Source organism: Martes martes (genome assembly GCF_963455335.1).
Source record: "Martes martes genome assembly, chromosome: 18".
Lineage (NCBI taxonomy): Eukaryota > Metazoa > Chordata > Mammalia > Carnivora > Mustelidae > Martes > Martes martes.
In genome coordinates, this window is record NC_137906.1 from 22,590,220 (window position 1) to 22,617,291 (window position 27,072).

General features: G+C 55.6%; 1 protein-coding gene across 2 annotated transcripts in view; it reads right to left on the bottom strand.

The window, feature by feature from the left end:
• Positions 1 to 1,061: 1,061 nt before the first annotated feature.
• KATNIP (katanin interacting protein) overlaps positions 1,062 to 27,072 on the bottom strand; it is a 175,713-nt gene continuing 149,702 nt past the window's right edge. The window contains exons 18-29 of one of the 2 annotated variants that reach the window (XM_080830821.1): positions 26,131 to 26,336; positions 23,730 to 23,808; positions 17,756 to 17,933; positions 13,274 to 13,439; positions 10,376 to 10,533; positions 8,999 to 9,063; positions 7,612 to 7,722; positions 5,757 to 5,896; positions 4,036 to 4,137; positions 3,412 to 3,572; positions 3,237 to 3,325; positions 1,062 to 2,671 (exon numbers count right to left, since the gene is read on the bottom strand). In XM_080830821.1, coding sequence (XP_080686947.1) covers positions 2,613 to 2,671; positions 3,237 to 3,325; positions 3,412 to 3,572; positions 4,036 to 4,137; positions 5,757 to 5,896; positions 7,612 to 7,722; positions 8,999 to 9,063; positions 10,376 to 10,533; positions 13,274 to 13,439; positions 17,756 to 17,933; positions 23,730 to 23,808; positions 26,131 to 26,336 — 1,514 coding nt within the window. In that variant the 3' untranslated portion in view covers positions 1,062 to 2,612. Of the gene's footprint in view, positions 2,672 to 3,236; positions 3,326 to 3,411; positions 3,573 to 4,035; positions 4,138 to 5,756; positions 5,897 to 7,611; positions 7,723 to 8,998; positions 9,064 to 9,749; positions 9,874 to 10,375; positions 10,534 to 13,273; positions 13,440 to 17,755; positions 17,934 to 23,729; positions 23,809 to 26,130; positions 26,337 to 27,072 lie in introns of those variants that run through there. The other variant, XM_080830822.1, reaches the window with a different exon arrangement.

Here is a 27,072-nt window from a genome sequence, read left to right on the forward strand (position 1 = left end):
ATGCTGGGGTTATGCGGGATTGGTAACTGGTTTGGCTCACTTGGTGTTTGCTTGGTCTAGTTGAGCCAACATTTCCAAGTGAGATTTCACATTAAACATAGATAAAACACCTGGATTTCGGGCTTTTCTTAAAATCCTTGAAGGTCTGGTAACCCTGGGACATTGTCGCTGAATTCCAGCTGTCCCCCAGAAGGGACATGCTCTGTGCTGCTGACCAGGTCCTCCTGGGCCGGCTTTGCTCCTGGACTGCGGACCAGGGCTCTGGCTGGGGGCTGGGAGGCGGATCACGGCCCCGAAGCTGGGCTGCCCCGCCGGGCCTCCCACCCCACGCAAGGAATACTGAATGGCCTTGCCTGCCCTCCAGCATCTCCGGGGCCGGCTCAGAGATGCCACCACGGAGGGAAGTTGGGGAGGTTCGCCAACACCAGGGGGCCAGAGAGACTCTCCCCTTTGCCTGGGACAGAGGAGAGAGATGGGGTTTCTGAGGGGCCCGCTTGCTCACCCCAGTGAGCTGTACCCCAGAACTGGCGCCCCCACCCCTGCCAAGGGAACCTTCTTCCCTCCCCGGGGCTGATGCACCCAGACGCCCGTGCTCACCTCTGAAGGAAGCTGGGGAGTGGCCCAGGAATTGGGCATCTGGGGGCTTGGCTGCTAGGATCCATGTAAGCCTAAGGGAAACCCCAGGGCCAAAGACCTAGGGATTTCACCTTGTCTCAGCTCTCCTGGGGTCACCCCGGGATTTGTGCACTAATGGCTTCCAAAACTGTGTGACTTGGGCAAGTTACTCAACCTCTCTGGGCCTCAATTCTCTCATCTGTGAAGGGAGGATCATAATAGTGCCTAGAAGGGTTGTGACATGGGTTCAGTGAGATGGTGCCAGACACAAACTAACTACTGCATCGCCCCCGATCATAACCCCCTCTGCAGGTGGGGAAAAGGAAGCTCCGAGAGGGGACTCGGCCCCGTGTCCTCCCACCAGCCTCCAGTGATCTCTGCTTCCATTCTGGGAGGCAGCACGGGCCCCCTCTGCCTGACCCCAAATCCAGCACATCGGCCCAGTCTTAATAACATCTTTTATTGATTTTGCAGGAGAAAAAAAATAGAATTTATTTAACAGTTAATGCCTGTACAGCTTCCTTCCCCTCCTCAATTGCATGGCGCCACAGTCATTATCGAGAGCAGTGGGGGTTCTGGGAGCGAGTGGGGGTCTGACCTGTGCCCCAGCCTCGTGTGGGGACAGACAGCCGGGCTGCCTTTAAGCCGCGGCACCGGCTTCGGTCTCAGAGAGCTTGATCAGCCCCCTGTTCCCCCGGGCCTCAGCTCTTCTGGGAGCCCAGAGGTCTGGGAGGTGAGCACGGAAGCTGGGGGCCCTGGAAGCTACAGAGATGATGGATCTTCTGCGGGAGAAACAGTTCCTTATCTTCCCATCGGCCCCACGCTCCAAATGAAAAGCGCATTTGCATAGCTGCTCCGCCGAAGCTGCAAAGCTCATAAAAGTATTTGCCGGGCTCTCGGTTGCATAGGAACCTACTTGGAGTACAGCGCTGCGGTGGGGCCGGGCGGGCGCCAGGAAGACAGCGGATTAATATTTGCAACGAGAAATTACCCACCACTGGGAAACCAATTAGATCCCTGATCCGAGCTTGTTACATCGATGGAAATAGATACATTCTGAGCTTCACTCGGCTGGGGGTGCGGGGCACATTTCCAACTCGAGGGGAAGCTGTTGCGGGGGGAGGGGCCCTGGGCAACAGGCACCTCTCAGCGTGACTGCAGGGGCACCTGCTCCGACTGAGGAACGAGGAACCTGAGGAGCCTGAGCTCAGACCAGAGGGAGGGGCCGCCTGCCTCCAGACAAAGTTCCAATGGAAGGGGAGGTGGACCCTGGAGCTCAAGGGGGAGGTTGGGGGCCTGGCCCTCGGCCTGCGACCCTGCTGGCCATCTGGGGTGTGAAGCTGCCCACTGCCCGTCCTATATGGGCCTGGCAGCACGGCAGGTGCACATGGCTCCCTTCCTTCCCTCCGCGACACACACATCCCGGGGGGGGTCCGTCCTTCTCGCCTGGGATGAGGGAAGGGGCTGAGTAGTCCTGGATAGACTTTCGGGGTACCAGGGAACCCCACCCTCTAAGCTGGCTCCACCAGCCCCCAGATGAGGCAGGGATGTGGCGGGGAGGGGAGCTGTTTGCACCTGCACTCGGGGCCTTCCCTGGTGCCCCCCACCATGTTGGGGTTGGTGGCTGAGGCCCCCTCCCCACCGTCCCGCTCGGCCCTGGGTGGCCACACTCTGCAGGGAGGGGAGGCCCCCCCAGGCCACCTCACCGTCCCAGCCTGAGGTGGCCCAGTGGGGTTGTGGGCGCAGGCGCTGGTGCCTGGGGCCCTGCTCTGCTGGAGCCTGCAGGAGGCACCAAGCTGGGACTCCTGGGAGCGCACCCCGGAGCCGAGGGACAGAGGGAGGCCGTGTCACACGAGTCCCCTCTCACTCCCCTCTCCCAGCCCCTGGAGTCCAGGCTGCCAAGGCTGTGGACAGGGGCAGAAGACACAGGTGCTGGGTCGGGGCGGGTGACAGAGGCCGCTGCTGGCTGGGAGGACCAGCGCTCCCTCCTCCGCTGGTCAGCACCGCCACCGTCGTGCTATCTCCTTCTCACTTATGCACGTTTTGGGGCGTAAGGCTGTCAAGAGAGGGGACAGAGAGGAGGCCATTACCCAGCCTCAGTCCCCGAGGGCAGCCCCACACCTGGGCTTCGGGGGGGCGGGGATGTCCAAACTGCCTGAATCGCCGGCCCAGGCCACCGCCCCCGAGCGTGGCACCCGGGCATGCTGACCCGTCGCCGCCGTCCCCCCACCCTGCACCCCCGGAGCAGGCTCTGCCACGCTGTTCCCTCTGCCCGGCCAAGTCCCCGTACGTCTTAGGGTGCAGCTCGAACAGCACCTCCTCTGGGAAGCCCTCACCCCGGGCATCCTCCACTGCTTCCCCACGGCACAGGACAACCCCTTCCATATGGCACGTCTGCCCTTAGCGGCCTTTTCCGTCCGCACTCCGAAGCCTGGCTCCCAAGAAGCCACACCGAGCTCCAGGTGCCTTCAGGAAGGGCACCTGTTCTGCCCCCGCAGCCCCCCGGGGAGAGAAGAGGGGTCCAAGGGGCAGGCAGGGCTGGGTGTGGGACGCTGCCAGCTCCTTGTCTACACAGCCTGGAGTCCTGCAGGAGACACCCTGGGCGGGGCAGCGAAACTGACCTGGGTCAACCAGGCTCTGCTTCCTTTTCGAGTTGGTGATGATCTGGTTTTCATTCATCATCTGGACGTCCTGATCCTCCACCTGATTGCTGTGGGGAGGGAGAAGGCGGAGGGCTCGACCCTTGCTGTCCGTCCTCATTAGGGACAGTGAGGCAAGGCCAGGGGCCCGGCTTACCTGATGGCGGTGTGTCGCTCCTGGCGGCAGATGTCCGTGTCCTCGGTGAAGAGGATGGTGTGGTAGGGCACCGTGGGCTCACACGTGGGCAGGATGCCCCCCACCAAATGGCCCACCATGGCCAGGATCCCGTTGTACACAAGCAAGTCATCCACCAGGAGCTGGTGGACACAGAGTAGGGGCTGTGCCGTGGGGCCAAGAGTTTCCCCCTCCTTCCCTCCTGCGGCCTCGGGCAAAGCGAGTTACCACTGGGAGCCTCACCAGCTAGCCTGGCGTGTGCGGGGATCTCAGGCCCTCGGAGCCTGAGATTGGCCCCCGGGTGCCTCGTACACCCCGCCCTAAAGTCGCCTCCCCGAGGGAAGGACCGCCCTAGACCAAGATGCTTGGAAAAGAAAAGATGAAAGAAAGGCCACTTTCTGGTTTTCAGGGGGATGATTCAAATCACTGGGGGCAGGTTTGGGATTCACGGTGGGGTGGCGAATTTCCCTGCCTCGGGGCACCAGGCATGTGTGTCTAAGGTGGCAACAGAGAGAAGCAAATCCAACTGCGACAAATGATAATTGCCAGCAGCCTAATTACCAACGAGCACAATTATCTCGAAAAACCCAGCTGATAAGTACTCACGCCAAACTCTTTCACCCCTCGATGGGGCGTTTTCGCATAATTCCACAGTTTGATCATTGACACGGTGGTGGGCAGATCGAAAATCACATAAACCCGGTTCACCTGTCGGAGACGAGAACTCATGAGAACAGGCATGTTTGGAAACAGAGGCGCCAGGAGAGGGGTGCGGGGTGCAGGCAGGGGTGAGCTCGGTGGGCGCTGGAGGCGGCACCTGGGCGGCGGGGGGGTCCACAGCGCGTGGGGTTCCCGCTGCCTTCCCTCTCCTGGAAGCCCATCTTGAGTCTGGTCACGTGTGGCTGCATTCGCAACAAGCCGCCGACTGGCTCTGGGAGGCCTGTTTCCTTGGGCCTGGCGTGGCCCTGATTTAAATCCCCACAGAGCATTGGTGCCCCCCTCCCTCTCCCCGGGGTCCAGCCAGACACCCAGCATGGGGCTTCCCTGGGCCGAGGGGGCAGGCCCGCCCCTGCAGAGTCAAGGAGCGCTGTCCCCTGGCGGTCAGCACCGCCTTGACCCCGATCTGTCCTTTCTTGGGTTGTAAATGAGAAGCACAGCAGATAGGCCCCGAAGGCGCTGCTGGGTAATTTCCAGCCTGTGTCTTTGAACCTCTGCAGGGGGAGCGGGGAGGGGCTTGTCCAGATCAGTGGCAGAATCAGCTGGTAAGGTGAGACTGGCGGCTTCTCCGTCCCCCCACCCCGCCCCCCTGCCGCCCCAACAGACTCCCCTATATTAGGGGACTCCTGGCAAGACGGAGGAAAGCAATGAGCTTTCAGTGTCGGCCACAGGCTGTGGGCTCAGTTCTGCCCCAGGCCCCGGAGGATGTCGGGGATCGCAGGGGTGGGGTGCTGCAGTTGGGGTCAGGCTTCCGGCTGTACCGTGGAAATAGTAAAGGCCCTCGAGAACAGCTGCCCACGGGGCTCAAGCAGGTACAAATGTTTGAGTCCAGCTGGGAGAGTGACAGCTGCAGAAACTGCCTCTCACTGAGTCACGTGACAGATGCCGGTAACCACCTGCCGGCCGAGCTCAAGATGGCCATAGACAGGCGGGGCCCCGGTCTCAGGAAAGCTGTTGGACACTTGGGGCTTGGGGACGGAGACACTGGAAAACCTCCCACACAGAGCTGCTAACGCTGCTCCTTTCCATGTTTTGAGAGGAAAATATCCTCCCTGTCCTCCTGTGCAGTCGCACGGAGGGAAAGGGGACACTCTGCTGGTCACACACATGCCCTAGGGCCTGCTGCACTCCTCTACCCAGCATCTGGCTGGCGCGGGGCTAGAACCCCGTCTCCACCCGGCCTGTCTCCTCTCTCTTGACCAACATCGCCAGGCCCGGGGGGACGAAGCGCCCCGCAGGCCCCCAAGTGACAAGGAGCAGCTGGAGGGTCTGAGATCTGGGAAACTGAGTCACCTGAAGAGCTGACAGGCCAGAGACAGGGCCAGGACGGGGTCCAGTGCCTGGTGACCTCAAGGAGGGGCAGGGACATGGGATGCGGCCAGGGGACGGGGCTGCCCGTGATGACCGACGGACGCCTGCCGCTCGGGGTCTCCGGGGTCCCATGCAGGCCCTTCTCTCTCTGGGGCCCAGAGCGTGCCCGTCAGACGTGTCAGCGAAGACCTGCGTCTTCCTGATAGCCCGCAGGCATTCTGATTCGTTGGAGATTAACCTGCCCTGGAAGACAGACATGTCCCCGAGACCAAGGACACAAAGGCCCCCCATGAACTCACCAGGCCGGGCAGGATGGGGGCCAGCCACATGTGCCTGCCATCGCTGGTGTCATTCACTTGGTCGATGAGCTTGTCGGGGGTCCGGACGTCCCCGCACACGCCCTCCAGGGAGTTCACGCTGTCGGGGAAGGCGGCAATATCTGGGGAGCCTCTAAGCTGTCATAACCCAAAGCAGTGTGTTGGGCGCCGCATGTCACACTCCTGGCCACCAGCCTCCTCACGCTGATGGCGTGGCTCAAAGGACTCGGGGGCTGGTGGGCAGAATGGCCGTCTGCTGCTCGGGGCCGCCGGAAGAGTGACAGCCACATGAGCCATTCTGGGGAAAATGAGCACCGAGGCTGGTGGGGGGGCGGGTGGCCAACGTCAGGGAGGGGTTGGGGGGCGGCCAGGCAGACAGTCGGCTGGAAAGAGAGCAGTCTCGAGGCAGGAACAAATTTGTGGCTGGCACTCTGGGGAGTGGAGGGCAAACTTCAAAGGTTTTTTTCTTTGGCGAAGGGGCTGAGGGATGGCTGGATACGGCCTTGGCATGCGGGGACCAGATGGCGACTGAACACACTGGGGGAGCCAGACCCCACTGGGGGAGCCTGACCCCAGTGATGGCTACTCGAGGGCTGGACATCATCGCGGATCTGGACCCACCAGTTCCAGCTCTGGCTCTGCCTTCCGACCTGTGAGGTCTGGGGCAAGTCACAGAACAACTCAGGGCCTGCTTCCTCATCTGTAAAATGGGTATAAAAACCTCCATGTCCCAGAATGGATGTGAGCAGGCTCGGTGAAATTGAACAAGTCTTATACCTCTGAGGAGTCATTAATAACCATCAAAACCACCAGGAATCATTTATCCCAGGCCAGGAGGGTGGTGTCACCAGGGGAAGGCAGAAAAGGATCCAGAAGGAACCCAGGGACCCCAGATAGGTACAAGACAGGCTTTGGGGTTAGACCTGCTCTGGTGGGCCCCTGTGGTGGGTTAGGGATCACAGGGCAAGGGCCCAGAGGGCTCAGGCAGGTGACATCAAAAGAAGAAGACTGGCAGTTCAGTGGTCAGACAATGGTCTGTAGAGCTAAAATCCCAGCTCTATGCTCACATGCTGTGTGACCTTGGGCAGGTTACTTAACATCTCTGTCTTAGTTCCTCACATGTAAAATGGGGATAACAGCACTCACCTTCACAAGCAAATGAGGCACCATGGGACAAGCCCTCACAGAGTGAGCCCTCAGTAAATATTAGCAATTTGTTTTGGGGGCCTGGTAGAAGACAGTAAGGACATGTTGGGGCAGAAGGGCGGTGGATACTCAGGTCTAGCTGTGATCACTGTATATGGCTATCGCTAATTTCTCAAGAGTAGCCGAAGACTGAAGGTTTTCCCGTGAAACTCCCTGATTTTTAAAAAAATATTAGCAACTAAGCTAAAATATTGAGAAATTCAGTGAGCTAGCAGTTTGCAAAATCTGGTGGGGGTGTTCCATGAACAAATGGGTCCATAGTCAAGAAATTCAGGACACTCTGGGTTGAATACAGTGCCACAGGAGGCTCCCTGCAGGCCTTGCCAGAGCCTTTAGAACTCCAAAGTACTTGTAGTTCTCCGGGACGGGGTGCATCTGGTTATCCTCTCCCAAATCCCTGGGCCGCAGGACTCTCTGTCACATGGGACTCCTGCCACGGACACCTCGGCAGGGGCTGGGAGCTGCCCATGGCTCTAACCACCCTCCCAGGGGTCAGCATCTGACCTGTAGCAGAGCCCACTGGTGTTTTTATCCCGGGGTCTGGCTCCTACAGGGACATTTCCTGTCCTTCTCTGCACCCTCCCATGCACCCTCCTGTTGGGATAGAGTCCCCTTTGCCTCAAAAGGATACTATTTTCCGACAGAGGGATCTTTTCCCCCCGCTCATCATACAGCTCCAGGCCCGTGAGACCAATATAATAGGGATCACCCCAGCTGGTCAGGAGTTGCAACTGGAAAATGACTAAGGGACGTTATTAAGGAAAAACAGGCTTAATTTTCCAAGAACAAAGCAAAACAGCGACAAAGATAATATAGGGCTGTACTTTCGGGGGCTTCTACAGATGAATAAAAGGAAAACATCTTTTTTTTTTACTCTCATGGAGACTGAAGCCCAACAGGATACACATGGCATCAAACTGTCTTGAATTTAAACTATGTATGTGCGTGTTTTAAGAATTAAAAGCTGTCCTCCAAGCCGGGAGACAGGAGGGCGGGGGGGAGGGTGATGCTCTCCAGGGAGCTGGCAGGAAGTGAACCATTTGTGTCACAAACTCGTTGTGTGGTGGCACTGAACAAAGTGACCAGGACTCAAAATTGTCTCCTGCCTCAGTTTTCCTGGTTGTAAAATGACAAGAACAGAGCGCCCATTGCCTTCTCCGTCCATTTCAAGTGTGCAGGGTTGGGGTGGGGGGGCGAAGGGGGGAAATACAGGAGCTCTGGAGCACCAGGAGGGATGGGCCGTGGCTGCATGAGCCACCATGGCTGACTGCTTCCCACAGTCCTCAGCCCTGTCCCCCCGCCAGCTCCCAGCATTCCAGGGGCGGACAGGGTAGGAAAGGTGGCTTCTAGGCCCTATCACAGCCATGGGCACTCTGTCCAGGAGAACAGGCTGCTAGGAGAATCAGGATGCTCGTGTTCACTCACCTGCCTGGCCCCTGCCTGGCCCCTGCCTGGCCCCTTCCCGGCTCTGTAGCCTTAGACAAGTTCCTTAACCTCTCTGGGCCTCTGTGTTCTCAGCTGTGAAATGGGGATGCTCACAGCACCACCGCACTGGGCTGGGGGGAGGGCTGAGTTACAAATGCACTGTGACAGTGCCAGGCCCAGGAAAGGATCCAGCAAACTGGGGCTATCCTTACTTCTGTGTTCATCTCCTCCCTGGCCTGCTTCCAAGGACAGCCCCCAGTTCAGTCCCTGGGGAGAGCTCCAGCTTCTCTGGCCTCTCCCAGCTGGAGTCCTAGGTGCTGCCTCTGGAAACCTCAGTCCAAACCTCAGCCAGCTGGCTGACCAGGGGGCGGGGTCTGGAACCATGTCACGGCCCCCCGCCCCAGCAGTACTCAGTGAGCCCGAGGCCCCGGGGAGCCTCCCATTCTCCCCTGGCTTTCCTGGTGCAGCGCCCCAGTGCCTCGGCCATGGCCTGCCCGGAACCCCAACACCACCACAAGGGCTGAGCCCTCTCCTGGGGTTCCGGGCGCAGACCCCGAGGACCCAGGATGCACAGATAGGTGGGAGGAGGATACAGCCGCAGGGCATCAGGGGCGCCTCGTAGTCCATGGTCGCCCGCTCCAAGCTTTGCGAGTCAAGCCTAAAAAGACACAAAACATCACCAGGAAGCAGAAGATCTCAATGACCTTGATGGCTGGTCAGTCATTCTCCCGGCCGCACACTATATGAGGACACGGCGGGTGGGGAGGTTCCCTAGCACCGGGGACTGACCTTGTCTGTTCTGGAGTCTGCTCTTTACCACCCAGCCCTCTGGCCCTTTCATGAACAGGGCAAGTGCACGCTGTGCCCATGGCTGAGCGAGACCCGTGCAGGGGTGACGGATGGGAGGGAGTGCGGGGCTGGGGCAGACTACCCCAGGGGGTGGTCAGGGAGCCAGCACCTGAGCTAAGAAGGAGGCAGCCACACAAAGCATCAGAGCTGAACCTTCCAAGCAGAGGAGCAGCCAGAGCAAAGGCCCTGTGGTAGGAAAGCACCAGAGGGGCTGGATCGTGGGGCAGGATGGGAGGCTGGCAGGAAGAGGAGGCAGGAAGGTGGGGCGTACCCTGCAGTCTTTACTTTGGGAGCCTGAGCAAGGGCCTTCAGTAGCGGGGACCTCAATGCCCACATCTGTAAAATGGGCATAATAACCCCTTCAGGAAGGATTCCCTGAAGTATGAATGCAAAGCATCTGAACGGATCTAGCACTTGCGAGGAAGAGTTCTCAACCTCTGCACACTCCTCCCTTGGCACCTCTCTCCCTGGTCCGTGGGCCAGTACCTTCCAGGCCTTGCTGGTTTTTCTTCAATTTCAAGGGCGCTGTTATAATTAAGTGGCTGTTCCCAGTGACCAGTCCAAGAAGCGATCCCAGCCATGGTGGAGGGAAACTCATTTTGTTTTGTGAGCTTGGCCTCTGGCGTTTGGACATGGGGGGCGGGGGAGGGGTTTAAATGAGTAAACTGAACGTGGCATTTACAAATCGTTATAACCTTAATGCAGCTGAGACGGGGCCAAGAAATATCAGCACACCCACGAAATGTTAGGCTCTCATTTCCTCTTTGAATCTTTCTAAACCAGGAACTCGGGAACAAGAGAGAAGGCCCTTCCCCAAATTGGCCAGTGGGCATTTCTGGAACAGGACGCAGGCTGGAGCCTCTTTTCCCAGCAGGAGGTGCAACAAAGCATTAAAAGAGCTGAAGCCCTCCAGACCGTGGGGAACCCAAACATCCCCAGACAAGGTGGGCTCATCCCACGGGCTTCCGCGGACGCCTGGCAGAGCATTAGAAAACCGCCAGGTTGAAAAGCGACCCGTTTGATCATCATTTCAAAACCTTTAGGTAGCGACTTCAGAGCTACGTGTGAAGCCAGGAGCCGGAGGACGGGGAGGGGACATTCCTGATGCTGCTAGCCCTCACCTCCGGGCCGGCGGGGGCAGCTGGCGAACATGCAGGTAGTCCACAAAGAGAATTTCTTGAGCGAAATCAAAGTGGCAGTTGCCCGGCCCCTTCCGGATGAGGAAGCCCTCTGGAGGGGAGACACACAGGCCATCCAGGGAGATGTGGACGATTTTGGCCTGGCAAACAAAAGGAGAAACACGCTTGAAGAAAGGCAGCCAGCCAGCATGCGGGCCAGTGGCGTGGGCCGACGGGGCTGTCGCGGATGTCTGAATGTGATGGGGAGCCCTCACAGAGCCCCCAGGCCTGGGACATCCCTTGGTCTGGCCTTCCTCTCAGACCAGGACCACCTGGCTGGCCCCTTTCTGGTGCCGGCCACGCTCTGTGCCATGCACTGAGCTGTGTGCTGGAGGGATAGCAGGGGGACAGGCAGGTGTGGCCCCTGCCATCGTGGCCCGGCTCAGCAGCCTGAGGTGGTACAACGTTTTGGACCTCCCTCTGCAGAGACCCTGGCCGGGCCATCTAGATCTGCCTCAGGGCCTGGTGAGTGACAGGCACTTACCAAGAGCCTGCCGAATGGGTTCGATCTGGGCCAAGGTTTTCCACTGGCCTGGGACGGATATCACCAACCAGAGGCCAGGATCTACCAGTAAATCTCAAAGCTTGAATGGCAGGGTCTGGAGTGGCTTCCCTGAGGCGGGGGTGGTGGTGGTGGTGGTGGGTGAGCAGAGGGGGCAGGAGGCCAGCACTCTCCCTCTGACAACGCATTTTGGAATCAGGACTCCCCACATCTTTACGGTGAGCAACGTGGTCGAGCAACGTGCTGACCAAACTGGTCGATTTTCACCTTTGGGAGACACAGAAGGGCTCCTCTGTGTAGAGAAGAGCCCCGCCCTGGGTCCCACTTCATTCCTTCAGCATTTCAGGGACCCCCCTCATGGCAGCTGGTCACAGGGCACGTAAGCCTGAAAAGTGTAGGGTAAGCGGCTTCGGGCAGGGCTGGATATGGGGACCGAAAGGCTCTTCCTACATCTCTCCACTAGGCTTTGCTCAGGTGGGTTCAGACCCCGGCCCGAGGGCTGGACCCGGGCAAACAGAACTGCCACCCGCTGGTCATATGATTGGACCAGGAACATGGAACCGGACCAGACCAATGAGCGTGACTCCTGCGTTTCGTGGGCTCGCCTCCAAAGAGGAGGTCCTTCTGCAGCTGGGTGTGGAGCTAGCCGGAAGCTGGGCATCACGGCGGAGGCCCGGGAAGGGCCCCCTCCAGGACGACCCCCACCTCTAGGAAGGGCCCGACTTCCCCACGCCTGTTTATTCCCTTGGACAGAGTTTCTACTACCGCCTCCATCTTGCAGCCATGGAAACCAGGAGTCCAAAGACGCTAAGCAATTTGCCCAAGGACCTGCTGCGGGGATCTGAAGCCCATCTCCAACGTGCAGGGCCTGGCTCTAACCACACGCCAGGGACCCGTCCCCAGGGCACCCACAGGGCCTTGGGGGACACAGGTGCCCGAGGCATTTTGCTGGGGAGACGCAGAGTTTCCATCCCCTGTACTCTGGGATCCTCCCCACTCCCCGCCAGACTCTGCCCATCTCCCTGCCTCCTTCTTCCCACTGTGGCCCCGTGTCACCTGCTCGCCCACATGGATGGCAGCCACACCTTGGAAGCAGGGCTTTGGGCCCAAGATTGCCAGGCAGCAAATCCAGGTCACGGAGCCTTATCTGGAAGGACCGATTTGCTCAAGGGAAGATATGGGCCCAGAGGCACGAGCTGAGCCCGGAGAATGTTTTCTTGATGTCAATCTGTCTGCCTTTCTAAACGTGCTGATCTGACAGCACACTCCGGGAGATGCCAGTGCGGCCCAGGAGGATCTGTACTGTTGGAGGGGCTGTCGCCCCAGAAGGTGAATGCCTGGGGCCACCGACTCCACGCTGGCAAACCCCCATGGTTCTACGGGGCCCATGGGAGAAATGTCGTGGCATAGGCATGGTGGGGAGCCGCACCGGGGCTCCCAGGATGGAGGCCTGGCTCTGTTAACGTCCGTGTGGCAGAGGATGACGACCACCTTCCCAAGGCAGGTTATCATCCTCTTCCTCCTCACTTTACAGATGGGGAAACGGAGATGCAGGGAAAGCAGGCCACTCGCCAAAGATCACATGCCTGGCTGGGGTGAGAGCGGGGATTCAGACCAGGGCCTTATTACTTTAGGGCCCAACGTCATGGCTCTATCTTAGCAGACATTGTCACCATCACTTCTGGGTTGTAGTGGGGAGGGGACGAACATATCATAGTCCATAGTCACACAAGGACAGAAGGTCCCGTGCAAAGGGCACTTCTGGTGTTCTCTTTCCACAGTGTGGCAAGACCCCTGCTTTGATACACCCCGGAGTGGGAGAACATGGTATGGAACTGGAGTCTGGGCTCCCAGCCCAGCAGATGTGCACTGGGGCTCTTGCTGTGTGACCTTGGGATGGGTGAACGTACTGTTCTGAACCCCAGTTTTTAATCCTCTGAAAGAGAGTATACATCTGCTTCCCGGAAGCTGGGGTGAGGGTCCCCTGAAATGAATGGGTGCAGAGCCCGCAGCTCAGGGCCTGGCCCCCAAAGCGCTCAGTGAACAACAGGGCCCCAACCCACCACTACAGTTCGGGGGCTGGGCCTGCTGAGGACCCCCCAACCCCCAGAAGAGACAAAGTGCTTCCACGTCCCAAGTCTGCCCCGGGCTCTTGAGCCCACATTTGCTGTTTGCAGTAGGAGCAAAGAGCAAGGCGCTCTCTCCCTGGCTGTAACCCCCCAGCTCCATTTGGAAAGTTCTGGAAGATTTATGCGCCTCTCCGGCAGCCACGCCAGCCATTCATCACGGCGCCGTTTCCCTGACAGTGGACTGAGCGCGGCTGCTATTCCCCGGCTTACCCCGCGATAGGTGTCCTCGGGAGATTTATTGTAGTTCCAGAAGCGCAGGCCAGCGATGCTTTCGGCTCTGTCGAAGCGGATCGTGACCACGTGGTCCAGGCCAGGCGAGAAAGGGATCAGCCACATATGCTCATCCTCCATGGTGATGTTGGCTCCGTCGATTAACCTGCAAATAGCGGGGAGGGAGCGGTGAGGTGGGGCTCAGCCACGACCTGTGGGAGAAGCCAGAGCGAGGGGTCTACACCCGCTTACAGCCCCCTGCACCCTGCCTGGCACGAGCCTGGACACATTGGGCTTGTTAAGCAGAGGTGGGACTCATTACAGTCACCCTGAGGGGACATGTCACATCTGTAAAATCAGACAAAATAAAGTCTTTTAACAGTTGGTGCTGTTAAAAGTGCAGCAAAGCGATCATCAGGTTTAAAATAAAGGGGGGACCTGTATCATCTTTCAGGACCTTCTAACCTGGCGATCTCATTTCTGGAATTGTTTTCCTTTAAGGAATATTTGTTCAACCTGTGGGAAAGGCTCTCTGCACAAAAATATTCATTAAGTGTTGTTTATTTATATTAGAATAAAAGGGAAAAAAAAAAAACCTCAACAACCAAAAAAAACCCCAAGCGGTTAAGTAAAACAAAGGGTTAAGTAAATCTGCACAGTTGTTAATATGACAACCGTAAGGACGATGCAGTGAAGTGGAAAACGATTTTACTGCTGGAAGATGAGGACGGGGGCCAGGAGAGACGATGAAGAAGTGAACAACACATTTGTGTCAGAGGGGATGGGAGGTGGATGCTTTTCTCTACTTTCCAAACTTTCTGTAAAATGTTCTATTGGCTCTATGGTACATTTTGGAAGAATTCGATTCCTTCCTTCTGGTGCCCTGTGAGAGAGATGCTAAGGCACTAGAATGAATTTGGCAGCTCTTGGTGTGGGAAAAGCACGAGAAGGGGGAGGTGTGTCTGTGGGCAGCTGGTCTGGCCGTAATCATGCAGCCTTGACAGCCCAGGGAAGCACCCTCCCCATCCTTAGGAGGGAGCCCCTAGCACCCTTGTGTTCTTAGCCACTGTTCTGAATGAACTCATCACCTCGCCCGCATTGCACTCCTATCCTGGCCAGTTTCTGCTTCTCCTGTTCTGAACAACCTGCCTCATCCTTCTCAACTTGGCCTGTGTCTGTCCCAAAGACTGTCCCGCCACGGACTGCCCTGAACTGCTCAGCACATCACAGCCCAGACCCCAGGAAGAGAGGGGCCCAGGTCTCAGCCTCTTGGGTAACCCTTCCCCCAACTCCCTCCTAATTTCCTGGTGACTTTGAGGCTGCCGTGCCAGGAGGAATTCCTAGATTTAAAAATAAACTTTATTTTTTCCTTTTACATCTTAAAGTTCAGGATTTGGAATAAATCTTACAATCTAAGTGTTCATCCATGGAGGTAATGTTTCTTTTTTTTCTCTAAAAGGCCGTTATTAAATTGATGGATGGTGTGTCTTACAATTGCTGGCATCTTAAAACGAGGAAATTCAGCAATTTAAAACGGAGGTGTTTGTGGAATTAGGTCCACTGGAGAACCTTCCATTTCCTTCTAAAAGCAATTACCCCTGTGTCCTAGACATGGGGCTGTCTCCATACCAAAAATGCTACCCAATTCTGAAAGTAGAGAGAGTTGTCGAAGCGTTTATAGTCGATAGTGAAGGGAAGTGCCTACAGACACCACTAAGAATAGCTACATGATACTTCCCAGGTCTGTCCACAGAAAAGCCTAGAAACTGTGACCAACCCAGTAACAATGAGCATCTCTAGGGGCTAGATTATGGTTTCTAAATACCATTTCACACTAGAAGGAACCAAGGCTTCTTGGGGAAAATGGCTGATTCCACATCTGGGACAAGAAATATACAAAGGGAGCCTGGAATGTCTTGTGACATCAGAAAGCAGGAGAGCTGTCCCAGACTACTGTTTTAAAAAAGGATCCGAGCGCTCTTGGTATCTAAAAGCAACTATAAAATAAAAATTGCAATAAATTGAGACCCTTCACAGTCTGTTTAAATCCATGATTTATGGTAACCAAACATAAACGTTTTAAAGTATGCTAGGGAAGCAATTTTTTGATTTTTGCAAACTGAAAAATAAAGGGAAAGAACCAAGCATGTAGACTGCCTTTCCTATTTGCATTGTACTGCAGAGTAACCAAATAATTGAAGATAAATTTCTCTTTATTGGTGAAAAAAAGAATGACAGGCTCAGTGCCCCACCATCTTGCAACCAAGTGGATCTAGCCACTGAGCACTGACCACCAATGTCACAAAAACTTCACCACCAGACACTCTATATGTTCTGAAGGGAAGTTGCAGTGACACCCACACCATGTCATGTCTTGCCCCAATAGTCAAACCTCAATCTGATCAGATGCCTAGATCTAATGAACAATTTACAAGACATACAGGGGCCTGAGGAACAGGTTAAATAATACCATGGAGATGCAACCAGGAAAATCCAGACTCTATAGGGCAAACAAATATTTCTTTAAGAGATAATTCGTAAGAAAAAAATGAAAAAAGATGGAAGGGAACCTGGAGATTATAAAAAGCTTAAGAGATCTATCAAAGAATCATGGCATATGGACCTTATCTAGATCTCAAGCCAACCAGTCACAACGTATGGACCTTATCTAGACCTCAAACCAACCAATCACAACGTTTGGACCTTATCTGGACCTCAAGCCAACCAATCACAATGTCTGTACCTTTTCTGGACCTCAAACTAACCAATCACATCATATGGACATTTTCTGGACCTCAAGCCAACCAATCACAACATATGGCCTTTTCTGGATCTCAATATAAGAAACAAACTTGAAAAAGGAAGATGAGAAGGCGGCTTTCAGGGAAATAGGAACATGCTGGGTGTCTACTAATTTAGGGAATCACCATTAATTTTTTTGAGTGTAACAACAGTACTGACATGTTCTCTTTAAAGTCCTTATTGTTTAGAGCTACACACTGAACTGTGTAGAGGTGAAGGACTATCAGGCTTGGGAGTTGCTGTGCTCACATCATCTGGGTGGAGGGGTTTGGGAAGTGGGTGGGTGTGGTTGAACAAGTTGGGACGGCTGTGTGCTGATCACTTTTGTAGTGGGAGCTGACCCAGCGGGCTCCATGCCTAAGTATATGGGTGATCCGCTTTTGGGGTGTCGAATGGTTCATGAGCAGACATGGACAGCAGGCGTGAGGGCCACGGTGAAGGGGCCCATGATGGGAAAGCAGGAAGGAGTCTACCATTGATGGCAGGCGCTCTGGGCCAGGCTGGGGGTGCAGCTGTGGTGTGGCGATTCCCTCCCTGCCCTCCCGCCAGGGGACTTACTGTCCCCTCCTACTGATAAGGCAAGTGAGGCAGGGCAGGACAGTGGAAGTCAGTGGTTACGTGCACAGGTCTCCCACAGACATCCATTCAGATGACTCTGACCCTCAAAACTAGTCTGGGTGACTTCTGGCCAGTTGTTAATCTTTCTGTAGCTCAGTTTCAATTGTAAAGGGGGTGGCCTCTTAGGGCTGTTTAAGGCATAAACGGATGAGGATCTGTAACCTGCTTAGTGTAGCCCCAGTGTCTGGCATTTATTCGGGGCTCCAGGAATAGCCGCTATAATTTTATTATCATTACTGTCGTAACTGGAGAGGTTAAGAAACTTACTAGCTGGGAAGGGGCAGAGCCAGGATTGGAACTCTCATCCTTCTGACCCCTCCAGGCTCCTCCTGTTTACAACTCCAGGCAGAGCGCAGGCCCGGCAGCTGTCCTGAGCAGGGGGCCGGTGCCTGTCCCAGGTTTGTCTTCTTATTGACTGGCCCCAGTCTGGGCTGATGCAATCAGACAGAAGCGGAGGAAAGCACCCGCAGCACCCACGGACACTTCCAGAGCCATCCCCTCCGACCTTGAGCAATGGCACGCTTTCAGACCCTGAGAGCGGGACTGCTCATGTTCCGGTGCAGAGCTGGCGTTCCAGGCCCCCTACACTGAGCATGGTGGAGAACACACAAAGCACGGCTGTGTCTGGGAGCAGGAGAACGCTGCCCACCTCTGGCCATGGGGCCCTTGGGGGTGGGGGGTCACCTCCCTTTCCCAAGCCTTGGTTTCCCTTGACTCTAAAATGAAAAGCCACAGGGGACACCTCAGGGGGCATAGTCACTAAAGTGTCTGACTCTTGAGCTCAGCTCAGGGGTTGGTCTCAGGGTTGTGAGTTCAAGCCCCGAGTTGGGCTTCACGCTGTGGGTGGAGCCTACTTGAAAACATATAGGTGAATAAAATGGGAAGACCACAGACCTCACGGGGTGGCTGGGGAGGGTGGAATGGGGATCACTATTTGAGGTTTGAATCTGGAGTCACAGAGCCTGAGCGATCCCGCGTTTCAGAGGCTGAAGCGTCCTGCTGCTCACGCTGGGAGGTGATGGCTCTGAGGGTCTCTGCAGGTGGCTTCTTACAGACACTTACTTGTCCAGGGTCCGGGAGTCATCGGTGTACTCAGGGAGGTCATTTAGGTCTCTGGGAGAGGCAGAGATCTGGTGCAGGCTGATGGGCAGTGCCTGACCATCCTTGCCCACCACTTCCAGGCCCGTGAGCCCCAGGTAGTGCGGGTCTCCCCAGGAGGCAGTGAAATTCAGCTGGAGGCCTGTAACAGGAAGAAGAGTGGCCCCTGAACACCAGAGATTGTGGAGACGGGAAAGGAGTTACCTTCGGCCTCTGCGTTCTACCAACTTGAAAACCCTGACTCAGATCAAAGTGCCTTTGGGGCGGGCTCTCTACCTTTTCTCTTAGTGACCCCTGGGCTCTGGACACTGCTGATGTTCTGGAAATGTCTGCAGGGCGAATGGGCCAGTGTTCTTTAAACTTGCACATGGGTGGGGGGGGGGTTGCCTGGGTGTCTTAGTCCGTGAAGCGCTGGTTTTCATCTCAGGTCATGATCTCAGGGTCCTGGGATCAAGCCCTGCATTGGGCTCCCTGCTCAGCGGGGAGTCAGCTTCTCCCTCTCCCTCTGTTCCTCTCCCTGCTCATTCTTTTTCCCTCTGTTTATCTCAGATAAATAAAACCTTTAAAAACCTGCACATGGCACTGGATCCTTTCTCCCGCATCTATCACATTGCCCCAAGCCGCTGCTTAACACCCTAGCGTGGCTCCCCGTGCTGCTTGGCCAGCAGGCTTTGTCCATCCGGCTTCTACCTACTTGTCTAACCTCCTCTTACACCAGGGGGCACGGCTCCACCCAGACAGTCTTTCAGTCATTCCTATTTCCATCCCTCTCTCCTGTCACAGGGCCTTTGCCCATGTATTCCCTCCGGAACTCACATGGCCTCATTATGCTCACCCTTCAGATCCCAACTCACTTCCTTAGGGAAGCCCTTCTGACTTCTCTGACCACAGCAAACCTCCGTCCACAGCCTGCCATCAACTTCCATGCCCTGGTCACCAGCGTGATCTTGTGACCATTTGGTAAATATCCGTTTGCCCCGCCAGAGGTGAACTCCCTGAGGGCAGAAACTCCATCTGATCTGCTAGACCTTTGTGTCCCCAAAGCCTGGCACAGTGCCTGATGCACAGCAGGAGCTCAGTCCAGACGGAATGTTTAAATAAGTAACTGCACGCAGGCAGCTACGTCGATACAGGACGTCAGAAATGGACATTTTATACACTGGGCACTACTGCGAGACTTCCCGGGATTCAGAGTAAGGAAGTGTTTTACGATGATAACCCCATCTTTTTGCCCTTGTCTCACCCCTGTTCCATCCGAGTCCATCTAGAAGTGACCCTCTGTGGTCCTGAGGCAATACGGTCCAGGCGAGTCATCCATTTGCCCAGAGAGCTCAAACCAAGTGAAGCCCTTGGTCAGGGCCTGTCCAATACTTGGCTAGAACTTGCCTTTCCTTACTGGTGTCCCATCAGAGCAGGACCAAGCCCACTGAACTCTCCACCCTGGGAGAATCTGGAGCCTCTTTCAGCACCCTCCTGGGGGGTTGTGTTCAGAAGATTCACATCCTTGGCAACTTTCACAGAAGGCCACCTGGAAGTCACGTGGCCCCACCTCCTTGAGCTCAGGAGCGGAGGCAAAAGCCCAGGGAGGCCAAGCCACCCAGTCTTCCTGGAGCTCGGCTTCCTCTGCTATATGCCTGTCATTTCCAACATACGTTTTGTAACTCAGCCTCTGATCCTTCTGCTCTCCATGGTGCTGAGGCGGCATGGAGCGCATCCTGGGGGCAGGTGGAAAAGACGTGGGACCAGCACGGTACTGGGCCACATCCTAGCTTCTCACCACAACAATGGCATGCAAAACGACCACAAATTCTTTGCAACGTGACTCTGTCACTTCTCCCATCCAGAAGCGGAGTCCATATGTCCACGCCCTCACTGAGGCCACTGAGAAGACGCCCTCAGTCTGGACCACGTGACATGCTTTGGCCAATGGGAGAGCATCAGAGGTGGCGAGGGCAGAGGATGGAAAGCACGCGCGTGCACCTCACCACACATGGGGGTCCCACCGCATGAAGGAGCCAGGCACGCCTCGTCTCCCCACCACCCCGGCCGACAGCCTCCCGACCACTGGGCGTGGGAGAGAAGACACCTGAGGTCATTCGGTCACCAGCCCATCTGCCAGCAGACCAGACCCGTGCGCAGGCCCAGGAGAGGCCATGTCAAGCCAGTGAATTATGAGCCCATCGTGGATTAAATAGCGGTGTGCGGAAGCTGCTCAGGTTTGGGTTCGTTTGGTCTGCGGCAGAAGCTAATCGATACATTCCTTTCCATCCTGAGCCTGCGTTCAAATGTCACCTCCTCAGAGAGGCCTTCCCTGACTGCTCCGCTCAAATGGCATCCCCCCTGCTTTATTTTTCATCACCACACTTGTCACTACCCCACAATGCATTCTCCATTCCTTTGCCTCCGTGTTTTCTTGTCTTTTCCACTAAGATGGAAGCTCCCTGAGGGAAGGAGCTCTGTTGCCTCTGTGCACTGCTGTAGCCCTCAGAGCCGAGAACAGTATCGGGAAAATAGATGGTCAATAAAAGTTTTTTTTTTTCTTTTTAAATCAATGATGGATCAAACAGTAGGTATTCAGTAGATGAGCACGGGTAAATGAATCAAAGTAAGATCATGGAGTTTCACCAAATTCATAGTTAATGGTAAGGAAATATTTATTGATCACCTATTATGTACAAAGCCCTGTCCTTGGACCTGGAGATCCCGGGGTCAACACAGAGCAGAATATCTCTGGGAGATACCACTGAGAAGACAATCAGCCCATAATAGACAAAGGATAGTTCCAGAGAGTAACGAATGCCATGAAGACAAGAAGGCATGGGTAGGGAGTGTAGGGTAGGGTAGGGTAGGGAGGGGAGTAGCAGGGGGTGGTCAGGGAGGGCCTCTCTGAGGTGGTGGCATGGGAGCTGAGACCCGGGTGATGAGTAGGAGGCTGCCATTCCTCAGTATTCCTGGAAGAACATTCCAGGCTGTGAGGACAACAAGGGCACAGACTCTGGAATGGGAACAAATAACTGAGTGACCAAGGGATGGCAGAGGAGGAAAATGAGGTCAGAAGGGCTGGGTACAGCCTAGATCATGCCATGAAGTCTGGATTTTCTTCTCTCCACGGTGGGGAGCCTCTGGAGGGTTAGACTTTGAAGGAGAGGGCTGACTCAATCCCCTCACTTGGATTGGGGGTTGGGCTCTCCAGGAAGACCAGGGAGGAGGCTGTTGTGATACAAGGTACGCTGGACAAGATACCTGAAAACAGAGGGAAGTGGCCAGATACAGGACCTGTTTTGAAGACGGTACCGCCAGGATGCTCAGTGGCTTGTACAGAAGTGAGAGAAAGAGACGACGTCTTTGACCCAGGCGACAGAGTGGCTGTGGGTACCGATCCCAAGAGGCAGAGTGCACGGAGGTGGAGGAGGGAGTGGATTTGGATGAGGGGATCGCTGGGAGGGAGAAATGTCACCTCCTCCGGGGGGAAAACAGGAGCACCCCCCCTCCACCGCCAGCCTCTCCCCAGCCGCCCCTTTGCCGGCCTGGCACACCGAGCTGCAAGGACATCTAATTTGGGGTTGCTCCAAAAGCACCCGCTCTCCTGTTTGAGCTAATATTCACGTTCCATATTCATTTTCCTCTGGTGTATCAATTAGTATTTATATAAATGGAAATTAATTTTGTTATTTCTCTCCCACGTTTCAACTCTCTCAGCTACTTTCCTATTCATCACTGCTGATATTTGCAAAACGCCCAAAATTAGTGTCATCTGCAAATTAGCAAGTCATATATCCCCTTTCAAAACATTAATAGGATTGGCCATATTTACCAACCCCGGTGCATTCCCCCCGGGTCACGTTATCAAAGTGCTCTCCATTTGCACAGGCTGGTGAAGTGGGTTTAGGAATTTAGAGACAGTGGGGGGGGGGGCGGCGGGGGAACAAAAAGGTTCAGAGAAGAGCGATTCGGAAATCACACGCCTCCAAAAGTGGAGAGATGCTCGGTCAGGAGGTTCTTCTTAATAGTGGGTAGAGAAGCAGAGACACCGCGGGTTCCTTACAGCCAAAAGGGCTATAAGCTCTGCTCCTGGCCATCACTCCCGAAGGGATTGGAATACATTGCTGAGAAAGGTCAGAAGCCAGTTCAGCAGGAAGGACATTTATAGACAGCATCTTTGGGGAAATCATCAGATGAAGGGGACAGTGGCTGCTTCGGGGCCAACCTTCCTTCCTCCCTTTCCTCCCTGGCTGTGGCACTCACACCCCCAGCAAGAGCATGACGGGGGTAGGGGGTGCGCTGACCCCTCGCCTGGGGCTCTGGGGATGGTCTCTGACCCAGGCCTGGCCAATCCGTGTTCAGCAGCTCACCTCTGCCCCCGTGCCGTGGGGAGCCACGGTGATTGGTTTATGGATGGGCACGTGATCCAAGCCAGGCCTGGGAGACCTGATTCCCGGCCCACCGTTGGCCTCAGCGGGAACAGAAGTTCTTGCGCGGATGGGGTCCCAATGGAAGAAAAGGTGAGAGAGAGAGTGAGACAGGGCAGAGGGCGGGAGGGAGACACCAAGGCCTGATGACGTCATTCGCACCACTGGACGGGACGGAATAAGAACTGAGTGGTCGGGGAGATAAGGCAGGGGAAACCTCAGTACAGTGCATGCGCGGGAGATGAAACCAAGCCCCAAGCCAGACTCTTGCCTGCTCGAGGCTAGTTCTAGCAATTCTGCGACAGTCTCGGAGTCATTGAGAAAATGTGAGTGTTCTGGAATGTAAGTAGCTGGGAGGCTTCAAAGTAAGGCATCTTCCTTCTTCTAAGAGGGAAACTGTCTTCGTGCAGTGAGGGAGGGAGAGATGGTCCTTGCTAGAGGGAGAGAGGTCCTTCCTACATGGGTGGGCTTCCTGAGGAGGAGGTGAGTGACAGCGAGGCCTCCAGATGGGGTGTGAAGGATGCTGTGGGCGCTGCCCAGGTCCCATGCCCACCCCTGGGACCGAAGGGCTCATTCCTCCAGTGGAGCAGAGTGCTGAGGGCTGAGGGCTCACAGGGTGCACTGCGCTTGGCCTAGCCCCTCCTAGGCACAGCCCACATCTGGAGACATGTAGATACAGGTGTAGAAAGGCCTGGGCCCCTCACTCAAGACCTCTCCAAGGGGTCTTTGCAGCTCCAGAGCTGGCAGAGGCCTTGAGGGGACTGCACGAGGCCCAATCCCTCCCTCTGCCCAGCCCACCTGCCACCCTCCCTCAAGAGCACGCCCCAGGGGACTCCAGCTGGCGTGACTGCAAACAGAGGGCTGACAGAGTCTCCTTAACAAGGAAGGGGAAGGAGATCAGTGAGCCAGGACCTCGGGCCCGAAGATGCCCCAGGACACAGTGCAGGTGCTGGTGGGCCGGCGCAGGGAGGGAGGGAGGACCTGGCTGGAAAGGTCAGCAGGGAAAAGAAGAGGGAATGGAATCAGTGAAGCCCAGATGGGATCTGCTCAGAGGCCACAAACTGGCAGCGGGCTGGCTGAACATACGTGTTTTGTTTGGCTCATAGGGTGTTTTAAAATATTACAAAATTAGTCACCAACACTTAAAAATTTGGAGGTTTCACATAAATATCCAGATTTCTGTCTTCTCAGAAGACCCAGCACCCTGGGCGAGGCTTCCCGCCACCCCCGCCCCACCTGGAACAGGGAAGAGGCCTGTTTTCCTTGCGCACGTGCCTGAGTTTGAGTGCCCTTCTGGAAAGGCCTACTGCAGAGAGGCAGCCCTCCTCCGAAGCGATACGGACCTGGCAGGGCCAGTGAACCCAGTCAGGGCTGTGTCAGCCCCCACTCCTCCCGCGGCTTGGCATCTCTGTACAATGTACAACCTGCCCAACTGTCCAAGGGAATCCCTGCCCCAAGTGGGCCATGACTCCCCCTGGCCCCTGATGGTCCTCCTGCCCCTGGACGCTGTCCCCAGAGAGGATACTCACAGATCCCATGGTAGATGCCTGGCTCTGGCGTGGTTACTTCAGGGGCAGGCGGAAGGGATGGCAGCTCGAGCTCCAGGACCTGTGTGCGGGTTGGGGGAGGAGCAGAGGGAAAGGAGGTGATTTTAGTGATATCTGAATAGCTGGTTGGCCATTCTCCCCAATGCTGTTATGCACCCTGAGCCCCAGGTAACCTCTTGTGTCTTTTCTTGCATTGTCTGCCACTGTGGAAACTCCAGGATGGGTAACATGGGCAGACCCAGAAACCCCCCTTTCTCGTCTGAGTCCCCACCAGCCGCTCTTACGGTTAGGGGAGGAGTCTGACACCACCAGCTAAGGTGATCAGATTTTCTGGAACAGGGAAGGACCCAAAAGATGCGTACCTAGGGAGCTGGAGGAAGGAGGGAGGGAGAAGGGTCAGGAGGGAGGGATGGAGGGAAGGAAGCAAAGGGGAAAAATTCAACTGCAGAGAGTGGCTCTCAACCCAACTGGTGTGGGAAGCCAGGATGACGCAGCCCCGATCCAGAGGCAGGCAGCGTGGGCAGCCACACTGCACTGTATACATTTGGCTCATTAGACCTCTACACTGTAAGCTGGGACAAAAGGGCCTTTACTACATCGCAGATGAGGAAGCTAAGAAGCGAAACAAAGGGAAGCCGGTTGCCCGGATATAAGAGTTTTGGTGGGGATGGTGTTTCGGTCCCAGGAACAACAGTGCCCTTGGCCCGGCCCCTGAGGCCCTTCCTTGCCTGGCTGTGGGGAGAAGAGTGAGGAAGGTGGCCTTCCAGGAGGATCCACGATGCCGAGCAACCTCGGGTCACCAGGGAGAGGCCACTGCCTGGCACCCCCGTGCCTTCTCTTGCCTTCCCTGCCTCCCCGCCTTCCCAGAGCCTTCGGGATCACTCCCTGGTGGGTGCGCTGAGCTGCATACCCAGACAGGTAGGATGCAGGTCCAGCCCTGTCACTTTCTAGGGGTGAGCCACTGGCCTCCCAGAGAACTTGGGCTCTCTGTCTCAGAGACAGAATGAAGGATTCCTCCCCGTCCCTCACAGGCTGGACGCGATCGGAGACCATCAGAAGCATTTGGAAAGGGCTGGGCACATGAAAGGCTTCAAGGTCAGCTCCCAACTGGACACCCATGGATCCAATCCAGACCACAGACGTGCTGGGGCTCACAGAAGGTTTGAGAGCTTTCCCGCTTAGTTGCCAACAGTTTTTAATTAGGACATTTCCCACAAAAACCCAGATTTCTGGCTTCTCTCGAGAAAAACCAGGACAACTATCAACATGAACTAGCAACTCCTGTCCTGAGAAGCAGGGAGCTCAGTAACCCCTCAGTCTTGCACAATACCCTGCCTGGCCCCTGTGGGCTCTCACCCCCCCAGTGAACACCGGGGGACCTGCACCCCAACAGCCTCATGACCTTGCCAGGCCCTGCCTTCCGTCCTTCGGTTTCCAGCTGTCCCCACTCCCCTCCCCCACCCTCTGTAACCATCTCCTCTTTCTCCTTAGGGCCTCGAGGCCATCCGTGGGGGCCCTGGGTCTCCAGATTCCTGATCCTTCACTTGGACGGGTCCTTTCCCTGAGGGTCATCTTTTATTTCTTAAAAATTGCTTTATTGGGCGCCTGGGTGGCTCAGCTGGTTAAGCAACTGCTTTCAGTTCAGGTCATGATCCCAGGGTCCCGCATCAGGCTCCCAGCTCCGGGGAGTCTGCTTCTCCCTCTGACCTTCTCCCACCTCATGTTCTCTCTCACTCTCTCTCCCAAATAAATAAATATTTTTTTAAAAAATGCTTTATCAAGTTAAAAACACACACTTTGGAGTCATGCATGCAAGTTCTAGCCTGGTTACTCTCCCACTGTGTGTCCTTGGGCAAGTCACTTAACCTGTCTGAGCCTTGGTTTCCTAAATGGGGATATTGATGGTCTCTACCTGCAAGGGTAGTTCACACGAGACAACATGGAGCTCCACCCCTGGATCACCACATGTGTACAGAAAACCAGGGCTGAGATGATCATTATTTTAATTCTAAGCCTGCCTATTCAAAGCGTTTCTAGTCCTCTCCATCAAAAACAACAGTGAGTGATCAAAACACAACCCAAAGCAAAAATTCCCCAGAGACTACCAACCTCTAAATTACAGAGACGACGCAGAACTGATTTCTCCTAGCTTTGATTAAAATTTGAATACTTTCTTCACTTTGCTTTAAAAAAAAATAAAAAAATAAAACATAATTAGAGAATGAAATATGACATAGAGGACCAAAAAATGAAGTAGAAAAATGGGAAATGTCAAAACAGTAGCACCAACAGCTTAAAGGCTATCCATCTTCATTCCTCCTGCTGCACGCGGAGTCAGGAGGAGAAATCTCTCCGGGGGGGCTCCCCTCCCCACCAGTCCTACCCGGTCCTCAGCCCACGGGCCGGCCTGGGTGTAGGGCCTGTCTTCTCCCTCGCTGCCGGCAGTGCTCGGTCTCCTGGGCGTCTCCTCGCTCTGCAGGCTGTAGGGGCTCTCCGGGTCCACGTCAAATGTCTCATCTGAGCAGAATATGGCCTCCAGAATGTCCTCATCGGTTGTGAATAAGATGGTGTCTCCAAAGTGCTCTGGGGCTGGATGGGATACCACGGAGACAAGAAGAGTCACCCGGCCCCAAATCCCAGTGGTCTGGAGAGCGGGAACCCAGACCCAACAGTCTCTGTGCTGTAAATCCCCACCCACCGGACAGCTCCTGATTTGTGTTAGGAAGCCTTCCTTGTTATTATTCACGCACTTGCAAGTGAAATTCACATGCCCGAGGAACCACTTAGACCTGATGAACGGATCTAACGTAACGAGCGTCATTGTGATCCATTGGGAAATGAGAGATGCTTCTTAGGTGTGGGGGAGGCGACTGAGCAGATGCTGTTGGGGCCCCACCCAGGTGCCTGCTGATCCCTTTTTGGGGGCTGGAGGCTTGCCTGGAAGGGCGTGGGAGTTACACCCCCAACCCAGGGAGCCCGGCTGCTCTGCCTTAAGGCAGGACAGATCCTGCAACTTATGCTCCAGAGCTCCCTTTGGGATCAGGGTGAGACTCAGCCTCCCCCAACCACTATCCTTGCCTGGCGTCTCCCGGTTTCTATCCCGTCTCCCTCCTTGCACCACAGGCTCTCCTGGGAGCACCCCCTCAAGAACTCGCTGCAGAAGAATTCCCCCTTCTCCGACTCAGGCGCTAGGGAAGCTGAGTAAGGCTGGTGCCCAGGGGAGGGGTGTAAATGAGGTCAGCTCGTGCACCCCCCATGCTGCAAAAAGCGAGGAGTGAGCCAGGCCCAGGAAGAGGAGAGACCCATCTGTCACTGGCTAGTTTTT